This window comes from Mya arenaria, chromosome 3 (genome assembly GCF_026914265.1).
Source record: "Mya arenaria isolate MELC-2E11 chromosome 3, ASM2691426v1".
NCBI classification, from domain to species: domain Eukaryota; kingdom Metazoa; phylum Mollusca; class Bivalvia; order Myida; family Myidae; genus Mya; species Mya arenaria.
The window spans coordinates 64,935,323-64,963,084 of NC_069124.1; the positions used below are offsets into that span (position 1 = coordinate 64,935,323).

The window sequence follows — 27,762 nt, forward strand, 5'->3', positions numbered from 1 at the left end:
TCAATTTGAGACGATGTACACAGCGCACGTTACAACCAGCTCGGTCTCGGTTTAATCTCAATGTCACACTTAACATTAAGCAATCACCAGATTATTAAATCGCACGTTGATGAATGAAAAAGTCAGGTAATAGATCGATAAAAACAGGAAGCTGGCGGTGGAAAATGGCGATCATAGGGTATCTGGTTTCTTTGGTCGAACGCTTGATACCTCACACCTTCTCATCCAACGTGTTTATATAAATTATGTAATAATGACATCTTAATATTCAGTAAAAGTTATACTTATCGGCCGTAGAAAACATATTATTATGAAACTTTATATAACATTATTCCGTTGGAGTTCGCCCAAAGGGAGGTAAAGTAAATATGAAGAGATAAACATCCACGAGTTGTTTATTCCATGTGTAATGTAATTACTTCTGTTTTAACAATTGTCGTTTAGCGGAAGGATTTTCGCGGCAATACACGAGGTTTTCTTGTCGTGGTACCTAACAAGGCTAAAAGTGTCAAGCTCTAACCAGTCTGTGCACTATGCTCCAAAACCCTAAAATGACTAACAATCTTATCGGAGCACTTATCAAATGTGTCTGGCCCGAGAGCGAGTATAAAAAAGATGACACACAACCCGATTCACTAATCGAGGTTTTTGTTATTGCAGCGATAACAATCATTTATTTATTTGTCAGTTTTCCATTCTGAATTATAAAGCGGTAATGACTACAAGGAAATATTAGCGAATTGTACAATTATTGACGGACACAGCCAGATTGGAAAAGGTTGTTGGAATAATGAATAGCAGTGTATATCGTAGCTTCAGGTTGAATACTTTCCTTTTTACAAGGTTATTTTAGAAAATCACTTGAGTTCACGAAATCATAACCGTGAGTTATTATCCTTGTTACGTGGATGATGAATTACATATTTGCATTTTCTTTGAATTTTATTATTTTACAAATTTTATATTAAATTTTGATATATCTTTTTGGGGAAATGAATATTTGTTATTTCATCTTGTTGGTAAGAATGCTATCATGATAAGATTATAAGAAATAAATATACGTGAAATTTCAATAATGCCGCGGACACCAGTGTCTGCATTCGTCACACATCGGAAGGCAGCATGAAATCCTGTGACAATGGTAAGTATATTTGAATATTTGACAGAAAAAAAATGTTTAGGTAAAAACATGAAAAAGGGTAAATATTTAAGGATTATCATTTAGTAAAGAGAACTTTGGTAGACATTGGTTGCACAATTTAAACTTTTCTTTGTTTAGAAGATGGTTCATTTTAGTTGTAAAAAAGACATGAAATCTACTTTAAGCATAATTATAATGTTGAGATACGAACGTCATTGTTTATTGTTACCCCAAGTCTGATATTTTAACAAATGAAGTATTTCACTTTCTAACATGTGACGATTTTGTAAGATGCTACTGTTATCTGTTATTTGATATCTGTCTTCAAACTTTTAATTTTGTTGACTTAACATCAAAGGCTATGCATGTTCTGTCATTTTATCCGTTCTAGTTTCAGCAATTTTCGTCAATGAATCTGTCGCTAGAATATTCATATTCTACGTTACGTGTAGTTATTATCAAAGGTTGTCTTATCATTGAACAGTGGACTCGTGAATGTTTTGTTATTAAAATAAACTGCTTGTTGATTATAATTTCACTGGTTCAATACAATAAACGAGACAATTTCTTTATAGGTCATATGATTTAATTTTGATGGTGGACTTCGAACCACGTTTTGCGAGGAGGCCATAATAAGGTCGTGTTACGGTTTGCAAGAAGGCCGTAAATATGTCATGTTACGGTGTTCGTGGATGTCGTAAAGAGGTCTTGTTACGATTTGCGTGGAGGCTGTAATGGGGTCATATTACGGTTTACGTGGAGACCGTCAAGGGCCATGTTAATGTAACCGTGGAGGCCGGACAAGGGTCATGTTACGATTTGCTTTGAGGCTTTAAAAGGGCCACATTACAGTTTGCGTGGAGGCCGCAAAAGGGTTGTGTTTCAGTAGCCGCGGAGTCAGTAAAGGGCTGTGTTACAGTTTGCTTATAGGCTACAGAAGAATATTGATTACGATTTGATTTGTAGCCGTAAAAGACTCGTGTTAATGTATGCCTGGAGGCAATATACTGTTTGCGCGGAGGTTGAAATGGGGTCTTGTAACGGTATGTATGGAGGCCATAAATAGGTCGTGTTACGGTATCTATATAGGCCGTTAAGGTGGAGGCAATATAAGGCATGTGTTATTTTACAGTTTGCGAGGTGGTCAAAAAAAATTGTTATTTGACAACTTTTAATTTTGTTGACTTAACAAAAAAGGCTATGCATGTTTTGTCATTTTGCACACCAAACGTGTAACGGTTTACGTGGAGGATTAAAATAAGTCGTGTTACGAATTGCATGGATGTCGTAAAAGGGCCGTGTTTATGTTTGAGTGGAGGCCTTAAAGGGGTCGTGTTGGGTATTACATCGTTTTATGTTACGGTTTGCATGGAGGCCATCCAAGGGTCGTGTTATGCTTTTGTTTGCATGGAGGTAATATAAGGCTCGTGTTATGTTACGGTTTGCATGGAGGCCATATAATGATCGTGTTATGTTACAGCGTGCATGGAGGCAATATAAGGATAGTGTTATATTATGGCTTGTATGGATGCAATATAAGGTTTGTGTTATGTGAAGCTTGCATGGAGGCAATATAAGGGTCATGTTATGTAATGGTGTGCATGGGGGCCATCCAAGGGTCGCGTTATGCTTTTTGTTTGAATGGAGGCAATATAAGGCTCGTGTTTTGTTACGGTTTGTATGGATGCAATATAAGGTTTGTGTTATGTTAAGCTTGCATTGAGGCAATATAAGGGTCATGTTATGTAAATGGTGTGCATGGGGGCCATCCAAGGGTCGGGTTATGCTTTTTGTTTGCATGGAGGCAATATAAGGCTCGTGTTTTGTTACGGTTTGCATGGATGCAATATAAGGTTCGTGGTTATTACAGTTTGCATGGAGACCATGTAAGTGACGTGTTATGTTACGGTTTGCAGTTAGGTCGAAAAGGAGTCGTGTTAAGGTTTATGTTGATGCCGTTAGGAGTCGTGTTTAGGTTTGTGTTGTTGTCATAAAGGAGTCGTGTTAACGTTGGTGTGGGTGCCGTTAAGCAGTCGTGTTAATGTATGTATGGTTGACACTTAGGTATCGCGTACAGGTTTGCGTGGACGCCATAAATGGACGGAGGCAGAAGAAGGGTTTTGTTGACACTGTTAAACGAACTCAAAACACCATTTCTTTCCACTGGCTTTAAATCTCCATAAATACGTTCAGCTTTTAAAGACAAAAAATTGCTATGTATTTTGTAATGTTTCACACATTTTTTTCTATTCAAAACTGCAGCTGCAACAAGGTAAATGCCGCAGGAGGAATGAGCATTAATGCTTGATTCGGCAGCAGCAGTAATACTTTTCTCATTAAAATGTTTTTAACTTTTATTGTCCGAATACATCGTACTAAGTAAGCAAAGTGTAACAAATTAGAGTCATACACTACATATGTGTCAGCAGTAATTCCCAAAATATACAAAACAAAGTTAACAAAGTAGCAAACATTGTAAATGACTGCGCAATACCGTCAGTTATATAAATGTCATTTCATACCCAATTCTAACAACATTGGTTCATTATAAGTTGTACATGGGGCTCTTATTCCATAAAACAACCCTCTTGTTAAATTTTATTGTTCGAATAAAGAGTACTAATAAGCACACATTCTTTTAAAGATGCATAATTGCGTTGTATGTTAATATTATGACAATATTCACTTGCTAGTATATAAGTAACAGGGTGAGGTATATTGAGGTTATTCAGCAATTGGTCACTCAATATAAAACATATCACAGAACATTATGGCAGTAATGCAAGCACAGGAACAGAGATAACCTTGTATTTGAACCAATAATGTAAAGGGAACAACACAGACAAGTCCAGTAATATATTTTTTTATATATTTAGTGAAACCAAGTTAAATATCAGGCCCTCGCAGATCTAGAGGAACGCAATGACACAAGCAACGCTAAGAATTAATATATGTAAACCAGGGTTAGATATCTGGACCCTTATTCAGTTACGTCCCGTGTACCCGAGTTTAAGACTCAGGCTCAAAAAAAGAGATTTTTTAAATGTTCTAACATGTCTTAGATATCAAATAAATTTACAACAGATGTATGCCAGATTGCAGGACAAGATATTTCTTTCATACACAGCACTGCTCCCATTAATGCTCTCGTAATAGGGATTTTACTATCAGACTGATTCAGTACACACACGCACGCACCCCCATACAAAACATGTTTGTTGTGACATAACCTTTTGCTGTTTCGCAGTAACCAAAAAATAAGCTTACACACTCGCTGCCGCAACAAGCTATAGTTAAGATTAACATAGGCAACACGCGTTCAATTAAAGGATCATAAAGATCTAAAACTAAAAAACAAGGACACACCGAAATAAAACATACATTGTAGTTTAACATGTGTTTTGTTTGAAAGGCGTACAATAACGAGACACACATGTTTGCAACATGTATGTCATCGTCAGATACCGCCGATACACTACTACGCTATGCTTTGTTATGAAGAATAATTTAGAATTTAGAAATTTAGTACCATGGTTACCGACGATGCATGCATGTTTGTCAAACAAAATAAAGCAATTGGCTAAAGAACAACAACATTGTTTCACAGTTACAAACCGAGGCAAAACATACTCATTCATAGTCACAGTACTGTTTTGTCCTGTATCAACACAAACGCAATGATTTCCTACGCTTCAATTAGGTTACACAAATTAAATGGTCAATATAAATTTCTAATGTCGAATTTCAATTATAAATGTACCTAAATAAACTGGGACAGCATCCCAATACAATACAACACACTAGTAACATTGTTAAATAATAACTAGTAGCTTGTTAAATAAGAACTATTACTTGAGCTATAATGACCATTGGAGCAACTTAAGCAATTTTTACATTTTTATTTTACTTTTCGAAATGCAGTTCTTGAAAAAAACACTCAAAAAAACTGTTTTATCATTCACCCCCCCCCCAAAAAAAAAAAAAAAAAAAATAAAAAATAAACTCAAACAAACAAAAACAGCATTAAGCAAAATAGACTCTATATTTTAATAGGAAAGTATGCATTAAGCATAATTCCCTTGGAAAACGGTTAAGGTAAAAATGCCAAATTTGAGGTGTATGTGAAAATTCAACTAATGTAGCTGATACCGTATGGTGCCTTTCTTCATCATGGTCTTAGCAGCAGAAACAAACGGTTCTACATGAAACGCGTTGTAAAATGAAACTACCAGCTATGTGTAAAATAATTATGTAGTAGTATATTGTCAAAAAATACAATAGCAACAAGTAAAACGGGAAGAAAAACATAACAAAAACTGGTATTCTTAATAAGGCTCTCGAAAAAATGCATATTAAACAACGCATGCATATACAATGTACATGCTTTACATTGTGTAGCTCATTAAAATACATGAACAAAATAACTGAAATCAGAAAACATGATGTTGAATCCTTTAAGCATAATATACATGACTTTGTAGTTCTATTTATGCTGTGTTCGCCATGTCAACACAAAAAGAAACTAAACGAAACAAAAAACATGTAGTTTGACGAAATCATCTAATCAATGTAACATCAAAATCAATCTTATATATATAAACAGGTCTCAAGCATCAAAGTTTATTCTGTAAAAAAGGCCTAGGGAATATTTCTGCCCAGCATATCGAAGTGGTATGTTTTATTCCTTTCTCTTGTGAAGCTCGGCGCCAAGGTTGTATAAGCTCTCGTAGAGATAGTAATAGTCATTTATATCAACGGTTCTTTCCCTGAAATAAAAAAAACCCACCGAGATAATAACCGATGTTCAAAGTTGCTACTTGAATTTTGATAGAAAACTGAAATTATGACTATTGTAATTTATAGTATTGCGAACATTGGGTGGTAATACCGACTATTTTAATACATTATTGGCTTAATGCACTAAATTCATATCAAACCTTTTGTACTATCATCCCGATAAGCGTTGACCGTGGCATCATTTCACCCAAGGCTGAATTACCAATACCAGTCGTAAATGACCGTCGGTCTTCAGAAATCGTCTGATAATCAGCAGACGCTAATGCAGTTATGATATTTTGCATGTTTATACTTTTAAGATTTATTTCACAGGAGACTCCATGTACCATTAGTGTAGTTTGATAAGATGGTTCCTATATCTTTTTTGTGTTCACATTCTGTTGATTTTCATTTTCTTTATGTTATATTTGTATATCTAAGTTTAAATTATGAAGTGTATTATTGCAAGTATAATTATGATTCCCAAAAGTTAAGTCATTATTTGTTTACTGCTAAATTGAAATAACTACGCGATCTACTTGCAGCTTAGTTAAAGTGTAGATTTCTGACAGTGTAAACTGTCCATATACATCCGAGGTTGTTTTCGATAGAAAATGGCAGAGCAGTTCCGAATGTATCTATTTTATAAAAATACATTGAAACACATATATTATACCTGCATCATCGTAAGGATTACATCTCATCAATAGATAGTGTTTGCAGAATAAGCAAAATGTTTTTCATTGAAAATGGCATAGCAGAAACTGTGTAATTACTTAACATTTCATTATTATCGAAACTTTTTTAGCTTTTCGTTGTTATAAAATGCATTTAACATAATAGACACGGTTCTGATCTTGATTGTCTTATAGCAGAGAAACGAGAAAAAAGTGAATAATATCTCAGTGGGAATGAATGACAAAAACATATGAAAGTATCAATGAGTGGACTGGTCTTTACTTGAATTCAAGTTTACTACCACCGTGTTAAAACACACATTAATTAAAATAATGGTTTTGTCCTTTTTCTAAAAAAATAAAACCTTCGCAACGCTCTTTTGACCATTGAACAATAAATCCCTGTGCAAGTACCGTACCTTGTGCCATTGCAATACGTGATAATCGGTTCCTCGTCCTATGTGGACCAGTCTACCCTTGCTGCCAGGTAATGCGTCTCATCCCCGTCTTCAGCTGGAGCAAGCAAGTACATCCACCTCTACGTGTACAATAAATGGGGTATTGAGTTCGAAATATACCCAGATAGAATATTATGTTCTAACATGCAATGTATAGCTTGTTTAAGGCAGGCGGAGAAACAAATTATGATGTTATTTCTTTTAAGTTCTTAACGATAAAGCGCGATACACATTGACGGCCGTTATGCTTTTCCATTAGCTGGAAATAAAGGTTATAACTTGGTACCAAAGACATGTTTCAATGCAATTTGTTTGCATCGATAAACATGCATGTACACAATAATTCACACTTATCTTCCTGGCCACGTCCTAAACAGAGACTTGCATTTTAGGCAAAATAAATTCTCCAGGTATCTCAAGGCCTTCAGCGGTTTTAAATGTTTCCTTGCCCAAAGGTTTTTCTATCGTGGCTGGAATAAAAGATCACCGAAATTATTTTGCGGACACCAGTACAATTTCCTTTTAATCCAAATTATTTCCTCACTAAGCACAAACTAATAAAAACCAACCCTACGCAACCGCCACGCCCACTCTAACGAATGTACATACACAGAAAACACCAAAATACACATTTATCGCTTACTCCCCCTCTAACATGAGCTCCTAGAACCGCTCCAGCTTACAATAATTAATTAGTTAGGGGTTGCATTTTTGAGTATTGTGGTTCATCGGTGGAAACATATATATGGTCAATGTAAGATTTATTTCATAGGTTTCACATACATTTTAAGCGATAAAACATCGTTTGATCAATCACAAGCGTCATTATATATACTGCATGAACCGATGGGGTTATTACAAACAAAAAAACTATTTTATAAGGATTTATTTGTGCGTTCGACCAGTTTGCAAAATACAGATGAATTCTAATTTTAGGAAGCGCAGTTGTAGTCTAACTTTATATGTATTTGCAAAAATGAACAGGCTATGTGTACAGCTCTAAACCTGGATCTGTCAACCATTTTAATGCACTCCAGATTGCCCGACCTCAAGTATAAATCGTCCAGTATTCCTGTCCAGCACGAGGACCTCTTTAACCTGCATATCTTCCTTTCGTTCCTTGATGTATTTCACATCTCTTTCGTATCTTTCTTTGGTAATCTTTCGCTATTTCCCCGTTAAAGAATTCAATTTCGCGGCATCCGCCCGGGCCAAAACTAGCAATGTAACGTGGCAGAGGCGCTATAACATAATGGTAGTTCTGGAAAACAAACAACATATCAAAATGCTATTCAAATTTTGTTTTTGGTGTATGGGTCGTGTGCTTATACAATCATTTTATTAAAACCATTTTCATCTCAGAGTATTCTTAATTCACTTTAAAAAAATCAAAGCTCTTGGTAGAAAGAATACACTTTTTTAAGGTTTCTAAATTCTAATTTAACTGTTGAAAATCGCCAAGACCTTGATGGCGTTTTCGGTCGTGTACGATCCTCTTCCGTAAGATTGGAATCACGGCCCATTTTCTCCGTATGGCCAAGACTATCTTTCACCCAAAACATTCCATGTGCTCTCCTCCTTACTACTCGTCCAAAGTAATTCCAGCCATCATCCGCCCATTTTCCCAATACCTCATCGCCAACTTGAGGACAATCTACAATTTTGGAAGCACTAATTTACGGTTTAGTATCACATTTCTAAATATATGATTGTACTCATATCTCTTTTATAGCGCGTTAATTATTTCCTTCCTGTGTTTTTATTTCGTCTGAAAGTCATCCAGACTGACAGAATCTACAGTCATTGTAATTATATTCGTTTTATTTTTATTGTTGTTATTATTTTTACCGCTTTTAATTGAATTACCCATGTATGGATATATATATATGTGGAAATATTTGGAAAGAACTATCCACAAATGTTCATCACATTTAGATGATGTATAGAGCGCATGTTACATGTTACATATATTATATATATATATATATATATATATATATATATATATATATATATATATATTTATGAGTACTCTCTTAAAAGTATGAGTTGAGTTCATTTGTTTCGAGTAATTGACAAACCAGGATGGAAATTAAAAAGTGTCATTTATTCACATTAAATGACGTATATCGTTACAAACGAACAATATACATGGCCGAAACAAAGTTGGAGGTAAATAAAACGCCATCCAATAAAACATATCAAATAATACAGAATGCATTATGTAAGACAAATGGTTAGATATCAGTAAAGCAAATGTAAGATAACATTATAGCAAAAAGTAAAAAGATAATAAAAAAAGAATATCAACACACACAGGCATGGTGTTTAAGTGAAAATGGAAAGGACCTTATTAGGTATATAATGTAAAACGCACTGGCCTATAGATTGGGTGAGGTAGGGTGGGATAAAAAAGCTTATGAAAAATACTGCGTAATTCAGGTTGGCATAAGTTATCTGTGAAATTATTGCATTGTGTTATTCGCAAGATGAGATGGTTAAATAATACTAACAAAATTGTAAACTCGGTACTAGTAATTTACTACGCAATGCGTGATGTCCCGTGAAAGTATCATAGATAAATTTATTTCTAAGGCAATAAATTAAATTTTATGAGTACTCTCTTAAAAGTATGAGTTGAGTTCATTTGTTTCGAGTAATTGACAAACCAGGATGGAAATTGAAAAATGTCATTTATTCACATTAAATGACGTATATCGTTACAAACGAACAATATACATGGCCGAAACAAAGTTGGAGGTAAATAAAACGCCATTAGAAACCCCTATATATATATATATATATATATATATATATATATATATATATATATATATATATATATATATATATATATATATATATATATATATATATATATATAAAACAGTCAGGTAATAGATCAATAGAAACAGGTAGCTGGCGATGGAAAATGGCGGCCATAGAGTATCTGTCGAACACTTGATACCCCACTCCTTCTCATCCGACGTGTTTATATATAATATTGCCATCTTGATATTCAATAAAATATATACTTATTGGCCGTATAACATTATGCCGTTGGAGTTCGCCCAAGGGAAGTAAAGCAAGTATGAAGGGATAATCGTCCACAATGGAGCTGTTTATTACTTCTGGTATATTATTACTTCTGTTTTAAAAATTGACGTTGGGCGGTATGATATTGGCGGCAATGCACGAGGTTTTCGTGCTGCGGTATATAAGAAGGTTAAAGGCGTTAAGGTCTTACCAGGGTTACATTCAGTCTGTACACTTTTGCTCCAAAAACCTTAAACGATTTTATCGAAGCACTCGCTGAATGGGCCTTGTCCGAGTGCGAGTATAAATAAGCCCACGCCCACGCACCATCCGGTTTGCCACTAAAGGTTTTTGTTTTGGCTACGAAAATATTTATTTATTTCGTCCTTCATTTTTTTCATTCAGATTTCCGAAAAAAAAACCATGAGGTCCATGTATGCAAATGGACGGTTCAACAAACAATTGAACATACATAAGCTATTTAATAAAATAATAATATCCTATACTTTGTTTAGTGTATGATTACATATTTGATGTTGCTTTGATTTTGATTCTTTAAAAAAGTTTAATCATATATGATTTTGATATTTTCAACTTGAGGAAATGGATTTTTCTTATTTCATTTTGTTCGTAATAATGTTAAAATGAATAGTTTATAAGAACAATTATACGTGAAATTTTATGTTATGCCGCGGACACCAGTGTCTGCATTCGTCATGTGATGTGCAAAACGTATCATCGGAAGGCAGCATGAATTCCCGTTACAATGGTAAGTATAGTTATTATTGTGACGGCATATTTTTGTTTAAATATATAAACATGAAAGAAGGGTAACTATTTCAGGATTATTCAGTAAAGAAAACTGATGTAGACATTGGTTGCATAATGTAAGGTTTTCTTTGTTTCGAAGGTTCATTTAAGTTTTAAAACGACATGAAATCTACATCAATCATATAATGGTGAGACGCACACGTCATTGTTTATTTTTACTCCAAGTTTGATATTGTGCTTTTTTGTGCTCTGTAAGTGGTAGACTACCAACCACATCTTGTACTCTTCACAGTGGAAAATATCAACCACATTTTGTGCTCTGCATGTGGAAAATACCAACCACGGTTCGTGATCTGCACGTGGTGGCAAACCAACCAAACATTATGCTCTGAAGGAAGTGGGATACCAACCACGTGTCTGTGCTCCTATAAGTGGTGGAATACCAATCACAGTGTTAGAATGCCAATAAGTGTTGAAAAACCAACCTGGTTTTGGGCTTTTGAAGCAGTAAGATGCTTCCAGTCAATTTTTAGGTTTTTGATCGAAATGCTCTGATCCGCACCATTAGTAATGGAGGAAATTGAAGGGTCGTGTTATCCTACTGTTTAGATTAAGGCCGAAAAGTAGTCGTGTTAAGGTTTAAGTGGATGCCCTATTGGGGTCGTGTCAACGTTTGAGTGGATGCCCTTAAGGTATCGTGTCAAGGTTTGCGTGGATGCCGTAAAAGGATCGTGCTAAGGTTTGTGTGGATGCCGTAAAGGGGTTGTGTGATGGTTATTCGGATCTCTTCGGCCATTTTTATCGAAAACAACTTTGGATGTATATTTTGGACGGTTTACACACTCAAAAAGTGGTACATTTAAAAACGCTGCAAGCAGATGTCGTTGTAAATTTATTTAGCAATTAAACTTTATGACTACACTCTTTGGAATCTTAATGATGTTTGCAAATTCACTTCACTGGCAATCAATTTAAAGTTAAATCAATAAATACAACTCTGAAAAACTAGATTTAGTTATTGATATTATTCAAAGATTTACGAACTACTTCAACTGAAGTACCGGCATATATCTGAGGTTGTTTCCGATAAAAATAGGCCGAGGAGCTCCGAATGGTGTTATGGTGGTGTGAATGTTGTAAATGGGGTCGTGTTCGGATTTGTTTGGATGCCGTTAAGGGACGCGTTAGGGTTTGTGTCGACGCCGTAATAGGAATCCTTATAATATGTGCATGGATGCCGTAAATTGGTCGTGTTAAGATTTGTGTGGGTGCCGTAAAGGGATCGTGTTAAGGTGTGTGTGGATGCCGTAAAGGGATCGAGTGATGGTTTGTGTGGATGACGTAAAGTTATCATGTTCAAATTCGCATTATCACCATAAATGGATGGAGGCCGAAAAAGGCTTTTATTGACACTGTTAAACTTGAAACAACCTTTCTTTCCACTGGATATGTTGTGCTTCCAAAGACACAAAATTGGAATGTATTTTGTTTTGTGTCAGAAAGCCATTTCTTTCAAAACTTAAACTGCTCCAACACCAAGCTTGATATAAATACCGCAGGAGGAATAAATATTACTGCTTGATTCGGCAGCAGCAGTAATACTTTTCCTAATTGTTTTTAACTTTTATTTTCCGAATACAACGTACTAAGTAAACAAAATATAAAAAGTTAGAGTCATACAATATATATGTGTCAGCAGTTATTTTCCTAAAATACAAAACAAAATCTACAAATTTCCAAATATTGCAAATGACAGCCCAATCAATTATGTGGTTTCAATAAAGTGAATGATGCTGTTTTTCACATACTTTCATGAGTCAATTGTGATAACGTTTGAAAAGAAACATCTTTCCATTCTGGGAAACCTTGGTTCAACAGTATATAACACGCAGTAATGAATCAGTTTATGCCGTGGTAATGGAATCCGTTTCCTTGCAATTACTGAGGCGTATTAAATATCATTCTTACTCATGTCCTTAGATACGCCTCATTGATTCCATTGAGTCCATAGGCCAATTATTTTTACAGTCCAATCAAAACGCTTCGATTCTAAAAATAAAATATAGTAAATTCTAGGGTGGATATTGAATCCAGCCCCTGCTCTATTGTTTTTAAGATGTACTTTACGGAAAGTTTCCGTCGCTTGCTAGCTGTTTTTGGTTTTATCGAGCACTATTACTTTGTTTTATTTTGTGCTGATAAAATTTAACAGCAAAGTCGTAGTACGCCTTGTTGAGATAAAAGCATTCGCTCTTCGCCACCCAATCTGTCGGCCTGAAAAACAATAGATAAACACTTATATACATTAGTTCTAAGTGAATTTTGATTATATATATATAAATTTTAGTGAATTTCTATCTTTATTTCTAATACTTTGGAATTTAATAACTACGGTAGTGCGCCTTCGAATGAGAACAGAGATAAAACACAATATGACTCAATTATGTCATCATTTAAAACAGTATATGAACTAAACATGATATTTTAGCCAATAGTAACCGTTCCCAGGAAGATTGTTGAAACTGGCTGCGACCACAGACCTACCTCTGTTTATCACAAAATTGGACGATGAAATATAGCGGTTTGGTCCTTCGTATTCTTGCGGGCATATATATGTCTTTGCGACCCTTTACAGGAGCCAGAGTGTACTTCCAGTGCTGAAGAAGAACATGATAATTGACTGATTCAATGTCTAATTTTATACTTTCAGAAAAGCTCACACAATTTACATCCATAGAATTTCCACATCAGTTGTTTATATGACATTTGTGCAAAATAACGAGACGTATATTTTACATATGCGTTTCCCGGTAGTGACTTTTGGATTTATTATAACTTTAATGTAAAGCAATTGGTCGTAACTAGAAAGTAGATTTATTATAACCGTAGTTGTACAACATTACATGGTATCGTGGAAATACTGACATTGTTCATTTCTATAATATGGTGGCATCGGAAAATGTTACCCATATTAAATCCATTGCTCGTTACATTCATAAACTCATGTTAGCTATAGATAACACTTAACTTGTTAACCAAGAGACACAACTCTTATTTAGTTACATATATGCATTTTGTTATATTTGATTTGCATTGTAACATGTATTTTGGGCTGGAGGCCTTTCATTGAATAAACTTTCGTTCGTACATAACGCAATGTATGGAAATAACATGTTTGGCATGAACATGTGGTAATACTAATGAATGCTTGGAAATAATATGTTTGTGGTGACAATAACAAATGAAAGTTCCAATGCAATGGTAAAACAACATTTTTCAAACACTGACCAACGTACACCTATTAACAATCAACTATACAAATGCTTAGTAAAAAATAAACAATAAATATGAGATTATTCTTCAGAGTGTATTTTTTTAGGGAAGCTGATCTTATTGATATTGGAACGGTATTTCAACATTCTAACCTTTTCAGCAATCAAATGTATTCAAGGCAAGAAATTAAACATAACACATAACTGATACCTACCAGATGATCACTGGCAGGTAATAGATCATTTGGGAATATGAGGTTGCCCCTCTGTCTCGTGTTTGGGTCGAATATCTTGAACCATTGCTGCCCTGTTGGAGCCCGCACAGTCACTTAAAGGAAACACATTCAGAAGAATGTCACGCGTTTATATAAGAACAGTATTGTATAGTGCCATCTGTTGGTTATGTGATCTTTCGGTGGCTTTCAAAAGACATCATATTTCGTCTGCTTGTCTAATTAAAAGACACGTTCGTAGGGTCAAATTTTAAGTCACCCTATAAATGTCCAGCAGTCTTGTTGTATAAAATTCTCCAGGCTACGTTAACGACGAGAACACGTCAACACGTTTGCATTGTTGACTCACGTTTGGATATATGTCATATGGGATATTTGATTTACAATAAATGTGCAAAGGACTTCGATAATATTTGGCAAACAAAAGGCGGGTACTGTTTCAAATAAAACGTAGCAATAAGTTAAACGTTTATTCAATGTGCATGATATGCAGCTGCAAATGTACACTTCTTAGTATTACGTTTAATAAAGCCACACTGCTATGTCATTTTACTTTTCTGGACCTTTTGACTAATGCTTTCCGGTATTTTATCATGCTATCATAGTTATTTTCACTGCAATGAAAATATAGTTATGGATTTTTTCACTGATCTTTTAGTCATTGGTTCGTGTATTGCTTAAGTGATAGTAAGATGACATGTAGTAAATTCTTAATGAATAAGAATGGGCAGAGTGAGCGTAGCGAACGAGCCCTCCGTATTCATAAAGAAATCACGTCAGCTTATCTAACTGTCTTAGACTATTTGCTGATACACTGACAACGCAAACTCTGGTACAGGAAGTATGTGTATATGCAGTTTTATTGGCTTAAAATGTAGACTGTATACGCATATAAGTTAAGTAGTGTTCACCTTTCGGAGTGGCTAAAGTGACTATATAACAATGACGTCTCAACAGAGTGTTTTTCTTTTGCAATTTTTTTATCAAATATTTCTACGTAGATTTCAACATTAAAGAAGCAGCACATTTATTACACGTGAAAATAATGCTCCCGATCTATATATCTGTTATCAGCTTGTACATTCAGAGATAAATACTCATATGTGTACATCATTTCTGAAAATAAGACAAAAATAACAATAAGGCTTTTATAGTATTATATATGTTGATGTCAATACAGTGTTCTTACCTGGAATATATTTCCCAGTCGTTTTATCTAACATTACGGCGTCTGCTTCCTTTAATTCCTCTTCGCATTCTTGAATTGTAATAACGTCGTCGTGATATTGCTCTTGCGAAATTTTGTATACGTCTTTGATTTTAATTCGCTCGTGACGATCATCAAAGAAAACCACATTTACTCTTTTTTTGAACACTTGTATAACACGTCCCGGAGCATAACTCCAGTAGTAGTCAGGATGTGGAGCAATAACATGATCATCTTTCTAAAAAATAGTATACAAAAGTTTACATTGTTTTATATGTGCATTAAAAGTCCATTGATGCATATGTGAATCCCGTTCATGAAGTAATTCAATCGATGCCAACCATTATATAATTACATATTGTGCGTTGTTTTATTTGCCAGTAAATAAATTCAAGAAAATGATATCTCAGGTGTCTGAAGTCTGATAGTAAAAACATTCATACATTTCTTGGAATAATAAAGCTGTCCAACAGTGTTTACTTAATTCACACAAAACGTTGGTGTTGTGACGTTGTATTCTCTAATGGACATTGGGAAAATGTCGGAATATATACTATTTATTCATCCGTGTTTTGTACAAACATTATATGGATAAATCTAATTTCTTATATAATTAAAACGTACTTTAATATGACGATCATTCATAATAATAAATAACCCTGCTTTAAGTAAAACGTTTGAAACGACTTATATACATCTACCTGAGAATCAGTTTTACATCATATGCAACTGTATTTAGACATAACTTTGGATTTGTAAAAAATGATCACTTACAAAGGCATCATGAAACATCAGACTCCATATAACATAGACTAAATTTTGTTTTTATTAACACAGGAAATGCAATGACATGTGCTTATTAAAACAAAAAGAACAAGGGTATTTTTCTAGAGTTCTGTTATTGGTTATTTAGATGTATTTTATGCACCAGCCATCTGGGGAAAATACCCGACCTGCAGGGACACACTACTGGTAAAATCCCTGCCAAATGCCTCGCAACCCCTATGTGAGGCCCATTCCCGACTATTTTCAATATAAAGACAAAACCAAATTTACTAGGCACTGCGGGGCCATATGTAATGTTTTGAAAATGAAGCAACACAGACCTGAATTATTTGCTGTTTTCGCTCCTCTTCTGTTAGTATGTTTCTCCGCTGTATGTATTCGGTGTGCCCGGTGCTGTCCTTTACCATCCAACATATTGTATCTTTATTCTGTTCCTTTCTTTTTCCCCTACTTTCTTCCTTACCCTTTTCTTTACTTTCTTCCTTAATTTCTTCCTTACTTTCATCCTTGCCTTTTCCCTTACCTTTTCCCTTACTTTTTCCCTTACTTTCTTCTTTCTTTTTTTCCTTACTTTCTATCAGCCCAAAATAATACCATCCGTCATCAGACCATCGTGCCAAGACCTCCTGACCTTTCCTTAAGTCTAAAATTAAGTAAAGCATTCAGTTAAGTTTGGTTTTTTCACTTTCAAAAAAGACATGGTCAGTACACATACTTTATTAACTAATTTACAAACAACAACTCTGTCATATAGGAATCAAAATCATACTGTAGTCGTAATTGAAATAATAATAGAGCAGAGTCCATGTTATTTGGTCATTGTTATGCACTGTAAAATATATTGTTACAATGAAACCATAAAACGAAAACCATTTCATGGCAATACATTTTTCTTTTATAATTGATTAAGCGAACAACAAACGACGTACATACCTTCTTCTTCTTCCTTTCCTTCTTCTTCTTCTTCTCCTTCCGATTTGCGTTGAGGGACGGGTGTTGGGGATGGAGTAGGCGACGGAATAGGCTGTAAAAGATACGGTGACAATATTCTTCGAGTTCTTATGGGTAAATGTGTGGCTTACCAAGCCAACACATGCTTAAACCAATTAATAATGAACGAATGACTTCTATGAGGCTCAACTTGTAATATTCTAAATTATTAATGCGATATGTTTATTAAGCGATGACAAAATGAAATGGATTTATATAACTGAAACTTCACTTACACTGTCTTTTGTAGTTTTTTTCTTTTTCATGTGTTTCTTAAGCTCGTCAATTTTGTCGGCGGTAGTACGAGTTCCTTCTGAAATCTTCCTACTGGTCTCTTCTACTGCCTCTTTTATATCCTTACCAACTAATGTGATTGTTGTGTTTATGTTTTCAACGTTTGTTTGACATGTTTTGCTATCCATTTGTGCACCTATTATCTGCATCTTATTTTCAATTTTGGTTCCAGTTTCTTCGATCGTTGTACTAACTGTCTGAATAGCCTTCTCAATTTTAGTGAGGTCCCCCTGCTTACACCGAGGCTTATCCGGTTTTACTTTGGGATCATCAGACTCATCTGTACTTTCCTTTGGCGATGGCGGAGGAGATGCTTTTCTGCAAAGGTTTAGATTTACCACTATTCATTTTGTTCGAATGTAGGAGATTCTTTCATTTCAAACAATCATGGCGAACGAAAAAGTATTGCTAAATTACTAATTGACTTCTAGGAATTATGTGTTGTTCACGGTGTGACTATAAACAAACTTTCTGAGAAAGTCAAGCATCACTTAAATACGGTTGTAATTTGCATTGAAAAGATACATTAATGTTTAAATACAAAAATACAAAGTGCATTTTGTAATTGGATTAAGGTTACAATATAATTCTATAGAAAGGAAACTATTGTAGAGTAAGTGGATTTTAGTCACTACAAAGAACTAAAACTGTTTTAGAGATGTGTAAGAGCATTAAAGTTCATGCAAAGATCAAATACTGTTTCGGAGATGAAGTTGTTTAAGTAAATTAAAGTTCCTGCAAAGAACTAGAACTGTTTCGAAGATAAAGTTGTTTAAGTAAAGTAAAGTTCCAGCACAGAACTAGAGCGATTTCGGAGATAAATTTGTGTGAGAAGATTAAAGTCCCAACAAAGAACTATGACTGTTTGGGAGATGAAGTTGTTTAACAAATTAGAGTCCCAGCAAAGAACTAGAACTGTTTCGGAGCATTAGTTGTGTTAGTGGAATTAAGAACCAGGAAAGAACTAGAACTGTTTCCGAGATAAAGTTGTTTACGTGGATTAAGGTCTTAGTAGAGACCTAGAGCAATTTTGGAGATTAAGTTGTGTAATTGGATAAACGTCCCTGCAAAGAACCAGAACTATTTTAGAGATAAAGGTGTCTAACAGGATTAAATTTGTCCAAGCGAAAAACTGAATCCATTTCGGTGATAAAGGTGTGTAAGTAGGTTAAAGTCCCTACAAAGAAAAAGAACTGTTATGGAGATGTAGTTGTCTAATTAGATTAGTGTTCTAACATAGAACAGTAAATAAGTTAGGAAATATAGTTGCCTAAGTAGGTTAATGTCCAAGCAAAGATTTCGGAAAAATAGTTGTGTTACTAGAATATTATTTTAGCAAAGAACTTATACCATTACTGAGAAAAAGTTGTTTACGTGGATTCAAGTCTCGGCAAGGAACTAGAACTATTTCGGAGCTTAAGTTGTGTAAGTAGATTTAAGACCCACGAAGGAACTAGAGTTGTTTTGGAGATGTAGTTGTCTAGTAAGATTAAAAATCTAACATAGAACATAAACCTGTTCAGAAGTATAGTTGTGCAAGTGGGTTAAGGTTATTAAATATAAATTTGAAAGATGTAGTTGTGTAAGGGGGTTAAAGTTTCACATACAACTAAAACTTTTTTGGAGAAAAATATAGTTGTGAACGTGGACATTTGGAACTATTCGGGAAACACTTTAATATATTTTATCTTCAATTTGGCTTTACATGCAGAACGATTTTTCTCCCACCTCAGATAAGTAGATCCAATAATTTAACCATGCTAGATATTCTTATCTTGCCCACGGGCGAAGATAAAATGCCCGTATGGAACTCCATTTTTAATGGTCACAACATTGTAACTACCTCCCTTGTTGAAGACTCATCAGTAGCATCAAGGAAATCTTGTCTTATGGTAATATTTAGAACGCTAATTAATTATTTCTCGCTTCAAATGTCACCACAAAACAGTTTTCAAGCACCATTCAAGAAATAATGCTTCATTCTCCTTAGAACTATTTAAAAAGACCGATTTGACTATTAACATTAACTGGATCATTGCGCGCATATCCATGACGACCACGTGCTATCGCATATCCATACGCAATTATTTTCACCAAGCACAAAAGAGTTCCAGCAAAAAATACATTTTTACTTAATTTTGTTTAACTGAGGTGGGAGAAAAAGCATCTACCATAGCCGCTCGTGTAAGATAGGTTCATCCCGACCCTCGCGCAGGGTGTTTGGCGGAAACTCGGTAAACCTCGTTTCCGCAAAACACCCTACGCTCGGGTCGGAATGAACCTATCTTACACTCTCGGCCATGGGAGATACTTATAATCTTTCATACAAGCCATGGAAGATTCCGATGCTCTGTTGGCTTAATCGTTTGTTTAAAGAAAGATGCCAGGGAAATTGATCCTTTGCCAAAAGGAAATTTTGTCACTAAAGGTTCCATCGATTGCATTATTTAAGAATAGCACATGAACTTTTATTAAGTTTTTGAATTTGCAAATAAAATCAAATGGACCACAGTCGACGTTTTTATTTACAAACATTTCAATTAAAAAACAATGAAATATCAGTATAGGAATTGGGGGTAATTGCGGACTATCGTTTGAACAGATCAGACAAAACTGACCATGTAGCAGGACAGAACGGACAAGATAAGAAACGTTTTAAAACACAACACATTGAAGATCATGCTAGCAATACATATTGTGTTCAACCGGAACAGAACTTTAAAGATTATAAAATAGCTATAAATCGATAGTAAGTTTCCTTTTAGTCATTTATGATTGAACAAAAAACAATTACGTCGAGAATAATTAAAACACAGGATATGGAAATATATTCTATTTTGAAAATATTTGACGACCGTTCCCGCGATTAAATTCTAACAATCAATGTGAGCGCCAAATAAAAGATACAAAGCGTAGAATAACCGAAAAGGGTTTAAAGGTTCTAGAGTTATTTCCCTTATCATTAAGATTTTTAAAGCAAAACAATGCAAATGATGATACATACCTTTTTTTCCTTTTCCTGTTAAATCAACAACATTTAATATAAGGAATATAGTCAAGTTTCAATCCCAATATATTACATTGGCTTGTTCGACTGACTTTTACCGCCCCCCCCCCCCCCACCCGCTTTACAAACGAAAAACTACTTTTATGATTAAAACTGATGAAAATAACCATTAACCACAAAATAAAAAAAAAAAAATCATTAGCTGCCTAAGTGTTTTGAATACTTTAATTGACGTACTTTTTTTCTGGGACCGACTGGAGGAAGTCGAGCAGCTCCAGGTACCTAGATTTCGATATCTTTACTAGGAGTTTTCGCTTCTTATCGACCTAGAAAAGTCATTGTTCGAATCCATAAACTATGGTAAACAAATCATTCAGCTCCATTAAAAACATCAACGGACAATAAGTTCACCTATTGATATGAAAAAATTCATACTTCAATACTTTTCTTAACCAAAAAGCGAGAGACATAATAGAGAAATAGAGAGAGACAGTAATGTGTTTCATTCAAGTGTACATGTTTATATCAGCTTACAAACGCCTTTCGCACGTGTGAATTTTTTATTAGTTTAACCGAATTCTTCAGCTAGAACACAACGAATCGATATTTGCTAAACATAATCGAACATTAAGAAATTAAAAGCATCTTTACGATTTTTCCATTGTAAATTCTGACAGCGTAGAATCTGTGTTCGAGGGGCGGGAGACGAGGCACGTAGCAGACTCGGCCCGGCATATACTGTATATACATACCACTCGGTCCCAACACTCTCATCCGCGTCAAAACGTAGTCCCACACCTGATAATATAGCAAGACGCGGAAAAAATATACAAAAATTATTTGCTTTAAAAAAAAGGTCAATGCAATTTGGATGTCTTATGTAATACATTTTTGTTGAATCGGCAGGAACGCTTATGCACATTAGATACACGCTTACACAATACAAATAAACAAAATTGGACGGAACCCCCCTTCTAAAACATTACTTATTGAAATGCGTTGAAAGTTAAGATATTAGACAAACATGAAATTTAAAGCTTAGTTGTATATCTGTAGCGTTAAGTATCGGTATATTTAAACCTGAAATACAAATATACAACGCAGTGCCGTAGCCAGAAAAAAACCCCGAGGCAGAACGGTCTAAGGTGGTCTGTGGGCAGGCCCCCCCCCCCCCCGATTTTTTTTTGCAAGAAGCGATTTCCTGCATTCTGGAATATCTTTGGTGGAATTTAATGTATAAAAATGTTACATAAAAATATAGCTTTTCAACATTTATAACTTTTGATACAGTTGAAGTTAATTATACACGCTTTACATAAATTTAGACAAAACAAATGTGCATTTAGAAGAAATTAACTGTCACAATCATATGAGGCTTTGTTACCAATACCATAAACCTACTGAATGCCAGTGCTATGCGATGGTGTCCGGTGGAGTTCCACAACTTAAGAATTTGTAAAGGGTTAACATAAATGTTGTTCCTGTGGACGTAGGCAAGTGCCAAACCATTAAGTCGTGAGGCACCCATTGATGTTCGACACAAGATGTTAAGCCGCCTCAGTGAACAGAAACTTCTTTCACAAGTGCAAGAACCAACAGGCAGACACATATTTAATTTGAATATTATTGAAATGTTAGGGAAAAAAACTTCGTCACATGCTGTTGCACCTTCTTCCAGCGTATGAATTTGATACAGATTTTGTTTAACAAGGTCCATCGCAATACTTCCTGTTCAAAATCAAATTGGTCTGAAGATTCATTAAGCACTTGTTGTAGCGCACCGTATGTCTTGTCATAAATTACAATTAGCGTGCTAATTGAGTCAACACGTAAAAAGCCAACGTGTGTCCGACAGTGCTGGCAAAAACTGTCGCTTTGACACGTCGTATAGTAGAGTTTCTTGTTCATGTTCTTCTTCTTCTTCTTCTTCTTCTTCTTCTTCTTCTTCTTCTTCTTCTTCTTCTTCTTCTTCTTCTTCTTCTTCTTTTTCTTCATCTTCTAATTAAATTAAATGTTACATAATAAATAAGTCTACATTAAACGGTATGGTTCCGTAGTCTGTAGAGTTTATTCTATTATATCTAATAATTATTTCCTTTTTAAAAAAAATAGACATTCCGCCTCGATGGTTTGTGTACATTGAGGCAAATGAAGAAAGTCCAAAAGATATATTTTTAGAGCTTTATAAATTGTTATATGCTAAAAAAATACCGAGGCAGCTGCCCCGGTGTGCCTCAGTGTAGCTACGGCACTGCAACGGGTAACTTGAATTATAAGTATCATTCGTTCTAACTGATAACAGAAATCTCTTCAGAAAAAACACGCGGCATGTCAACAATCGAAGTATATTGATCTTATGAGTAATAGTTTAAAGTTCATTTATAAGCAATTGTTATTGCTTATACAAGTCAGTGTAAGCAAAATTAAACCATAAAACCATGCTCATAAATGATTGTCATGTAAAGTATTGACTTAAGCCGACTAGTCTCTTTTAGTATCAAAGATACTTGAAACAGTTCATGCATTAAAAGTGCGTGAAGGTATTATCAAATGTTTGTCCCTGATTAATCAACGTGTGCTAGTATGATCACAGTAAAACAAATGGGATATAATTCAAAAAGTATGTTATATTTATGTCAATGTTATTGCTAACCACGCTGAATAATGCCTCAGCCACATTTGACACAGCGACCGTAGGGTCTGAATCATATACGGCCAATAGCAATTATAGCACCGCCGCAGCATACGGTAGCAGTCACAAAGGTTATAGAAAAAAAACATGCGTTAGGGCGTCCCTGCGGCCGTAGGTTTTCACAAATACCTAGGCAGACGCAAGGTAGCAACAAATCACCCACAAATTCACCGCACGTGGACCGTAGGGCCACCTCAAGGCTGCCCTACGGCGCCCGTGGAATTCCTGCGGCCGCCGCATTGTTTGGGGGGTCCGCAAAAGTCAAATGTAATTCATAAGATCCTAGGGCAGCCACACGACAATCGCAAGGCCACCGCATGGCAACGTATGGTCACCGAGGAACCGCTTTACGGCATGGTTACGTCAGGTCTATTCTACGGCGTACGTAGAAGTGAAATTTTTAGGTTACATGAGTTAAATGAACTAGAAATAATAAGTCCTTACATGAAGATTCGGCCAGGGTACAGCCCCACCAATTGTTATTATATTGTACCGTGGAACACGTTTCCGACCCCACTGGTAAAAGTTCACCTCCGCTTCTTCCGGTTTGCCCCAGCTTTCCGCTATGTTCCCTTTGGTAAAAGCATACTCATTTTGAAGTTATTTTACTTTCAAATATCGCCTTATATTCGTTAGATGAGAATGCTTCAAAGTCAACATTATTTTTAGTCCAGAAAGAAGGCAAAATTCTCAAATTTTCTAATACTTTTCTTATTGTAACTAGCATTGAGCAGGGTTTTTATTTTTTTTAAATCAGGTGAAGCTATAGATAAAACAGTGGCTGGTCAAGTCAGTAGGAAGTTTACATAATCAAATATAGACCACTTAAAACCTAAAGACTGTTGGTATGTACTTAATTTTAATAATAACATACTTTAATTTAATATTAACATAATTTTAACATACTATCAACCTTCGAACATCTTTTCGTTAGCGTTAACCAAAATAAATGGGTAGGCCCATTTATTTGGTAAATACATAGTAATGCATTTAACCAAGTTAGTTATATGTGAGTATAATTGTATTTTACAACACTTGTGAAACAAGTTATTACAACATTATATTAATCACTCTAGTTGGCACGATGTAACGCGAGAGTATGGTCTTGTGTCGCGGTGAAAACCGGAGTACCCGGAGGATATCCTATCGAACCCGGGTCTCCTAGGTCAGAAGTGAGTAAGCTAACCACTGCGCTTACCGGACAATCTGAATTTGACTGTACTTTTCTTATTGTAACTAGCATTGAGCAGGGTTTTTAATTTTTTTAATCAGGTGAAGCTATAGATAAAACAGTGGCTGGTCAAGTCAGTAGGAAGTTTACATAATCAAATATAGACCACTTGAAACCTAAAGACTGTTGGTATGTACTTAATTTTAATAATAACATACTTTAATTTAATATTAACATAATTTTAACATACTATCAACCTTCGAACATCTTTTCGTATGCGTTAACCAATATAAATGGGTAGGCCTATTTATTTGGTAAATTCATAGTAATGCATTTAACCAAGTTAGTTATATGTGAGTATAATTGTATTTTACAACACTTGTGAAACAAGTTATTTCAACATTATATTAATCACTCTAGTTGGCACGATGTAACGCGAGAGTATGGTCTTGTGTCGCGGTGAAAACCGGAGTACCCGGAGGAAATCCTATCGAACCCGGGTCCCCTAGGTGAGAAGTGAGTAAGCTAACCACTGCGCTTACCGGACAATCTGAATTAGACTGTATGTTGTCTACTGACAGTACCTCCCCTTAAATCCACCGATTCACCCGATAAAGCTGATTTGCCAAAATAACTTAACAGTAGAATTGAAAACAAATCAGCACCATTCGACAAAACACCAATAGTGAATCGACCACACAATTCTTTCAATCGACGCTTTTATATAGTAATTTTAGCTGCAATTAGGACTGAATTGTTTGCTTAGTAAAACAATGTCTCAAAAATTGTAATCATGATCATTTTGAGTGTGGCTAAATCTACATACTTTTGTTGTATCATACAAAGGGAGAAAACATATATTTGGCGTATTATTTTTAACCTTTTTCTTGTTTTCGAAAAACAACAGCACAACATTTGAATTATCTCACACTTAAATAATGCACTTGATTTCAAACAAATGTATAAGGCATACATAACTTATTTTATCGTATTATATATACAATTAAATACGGCTTACCAGGATAAAAGAATCCATTGTCATGTCGTGCGATGACCATCAAATTCCTTTTCTCTATATCAATTCGATTTGAAACCACACGATGACGAGGATTATCGTTTATATAGACCATAACTTCTCCCATTCTGTAGCCGCCGATGCTTCACCAACTTCAGTAAACAACTTTCCCTAACCTTTCACGCGCTCTGGTGATTGTTTCGACTGCACGCTCATGCCGAACACATACACTGTTTCAGCTATCTTTGTAAATACTTATCAGGACAGACTGTGATCTGTTTGTCAAGTTAAAACAATCAATAGCGACGATACGATCAAATAGGGACGATAAAATCAAGTTCAGTAATGTCAAATACAATATTGATTCTATGCATGAAACAAGTGTCACTTAAAGTGATTAAGAGCTTCATTTTTTCACAATATCATACGTTATAACCAGTTTAAGGACCTTCCACGGTGCAAAACAGTGGTTAGAGGGGATCACATTTTGTTTTAGTTTTAAGGTCCAATATTTAAGAAACATTCTTTGTTGAGCTTCACATGTTACATGTAATAATGAGCTAAACACATTCTTATTAGAAACGAATATTTTATCAGATTTTGGCCCAAAAAGCAATTTGCATTTTTGTCGAAAAAATCTACCAAATAAATATGTTTTTGTATCAAAATTTCAAGACTATCCTACTGATGATTTTTAAAAAAAGATACAATTGTGTTTTTTTAAGCAGGAAGTTGATTTGATTTACTAGTCTGTACAATGTTCTGAACATCTTTTAAAATACCAGAAAATACAAGACACTACAAGACAATGTTGATTGGGTGATCTGGAGCGATTTTAACTAAAACACATATTTATAATTTCGACAGAGGTTTCCGAATAAATGCAAGTGCTAATTGAGCCAACATCTGATGAAATGTCATTTCTAATAATGAGCCAACTCCATATAACACCAAAGCAGGATTTTGTTTTAATCTTGAAAAATAGTGTTCCTCAAAACTGAATAAAACATGAACGTTTGGAAGATTTTATCTTTTGCCCTTCAAATTTCGCAATGTGGAACACCCTTAATTTGTCGTCATGAGTTCACCCAAATATTGTCGTTTCATATTATCTATTTAGCGAGCAAATATTGGTAGATTTTGATGTTATTAGTTACATTTTATTCAATGCACTGATAGCGCTAGACGGCTTGAGCGATGATTTTTCATTGGATATTCAAAATAATTAAAATTAATGATAGCATGGCACTCATTACATACGATTCTCATTTTTTGCATAATATCACCACCACCACCTTTACCACAATCACGCCCAAAATACAGCTTTTGCATAATTTATTAAAAAAATTATTATCAAATACATGTTTCAAATGAGGTCAAAACCATAACGAATCATATGCATTATGATAATGCAAAATGCAAACAAAAGACTTCATTCATTATCAGATAATACCCAATGTGTTAGTAATCATACCACGCATAGATTGAAATATTGGGAAAGGTCAAATATCAAAACGTTTCACCTTTTATTCTCTTTTGAGTCACAATTATTTCAAGCGCATTACATAAGTAGTTGAGCAACTTTTATGTACAAATATTGTACAAAAGATTTATTGAAATTCCGATCTCATTTTTACGGAAATGTCTATCAACAATATGAATATTTTATTGTTTTAAAATGTTTCAATCGATATATTTTCAAATAAGACATATACTGAATAGAAAAAATATATATATATTCGATTGTTACTATGCAAATACACGTTGACATATTTCATGTATACATTTTGGTGTTGTTGACGATGTCAATTGTACAAGTGAGAATTAACTCTCTACCTAGTGATATTGCTGACGTTTTATGACGGTACATGTTAATGGCATAATGCACCAGTCAATTGCAACCACGGTCCCCCCCCCCCCAGGTCCGGGGTATATCGGGGGTAGCGGGGAAACGAGCCGTGTTGTTACCTTTCAGCTGGCCCCTCAGTGCCGCGAGAGTGCGGTGGGTTCTTTTGCGCCGAAAACAGCGGGGAGTGAGCCTTACCTAGGATGTCCAGGAAGTGCGGGTCCATCTGGCGGGGAATTTAATTAGCAGTGTGTCCCCGCAGGGCGGGGATTTTACCCGGGATTCGCTGGACCGAAAGACAAAGTCCCCACTATTCCTACTCTACCTAGTGATATTGCTGACGTTTTATGACGGTACATGTTAATGGCATAATGCACCAGTCAATTGCAA

At 35.0% G+C, this 27,762-nt stretch overlaps 1 protein-coding gene across 1 annotated transcript; it reads right to left on the minus strand.

Annotated features, from left to right (window-relative positions):
• Positions 1–12,509: 12,509 nt before the first annotated feature.
• Positions 12,510–25,777, minus strand: LOC128226200 (uncharacterized). Its single transcript, XM_052936092.1, has 12 exons — positions 25,530–25,777; positions 23,785–23,912; positions 21,300–21,446; positions 20,886–20,974; positions 20,646–20,660; positions 17,584–17,959; positions 17,291–17,381; positions 16,678–17,000; positions 15,554–15,809; positions 14,347–14,459; positions 13,404–13,516; positions 12,510–13,133 (listed from the first exon to the last, which is right to left on the minus strand). Exons 1-12 carry the CDS (start codon positions 25,651–25,653, stop codon positions 13,022–13,024), a joined length of 1,887 nt encoding a protein of 628 aa, XP_052792052.1. The 5' UTR covers positions 25,654–25,777; the 3' UTR covers positions 12,510–13,021.
• Positions 25,778–27,762: the final 1,985 nt, after the last annotated feature.

What these genes read in the sequence shown, in the direction of transcription:
- LOC128226200 (XM_052936092.1), bottom strand. Translation starts at nt 25,653, where the DNA reads ATGGGAGAAGTTATGGTCTATATAAACGATAATCCTCGTCATCGTGTG. An exon ending in AAAAAACTACAAAAGACAGT is followed by an intron (nt 17,382 to 17,583) that starts GTAAGTGAAGTT and finishes TATCTTTTACAG; the next exon opens with CCTATTCCGTCGCCTACTCC. An exon ending in TACCTGCCAGTGATCATCTG is followed by an intron (nt 13,517 to 14,346) that starts GTAGGTATCAGT and finishes GTTCTTCTTCAG; the next exon opens with CACTGGAAGTACACTCTGGC.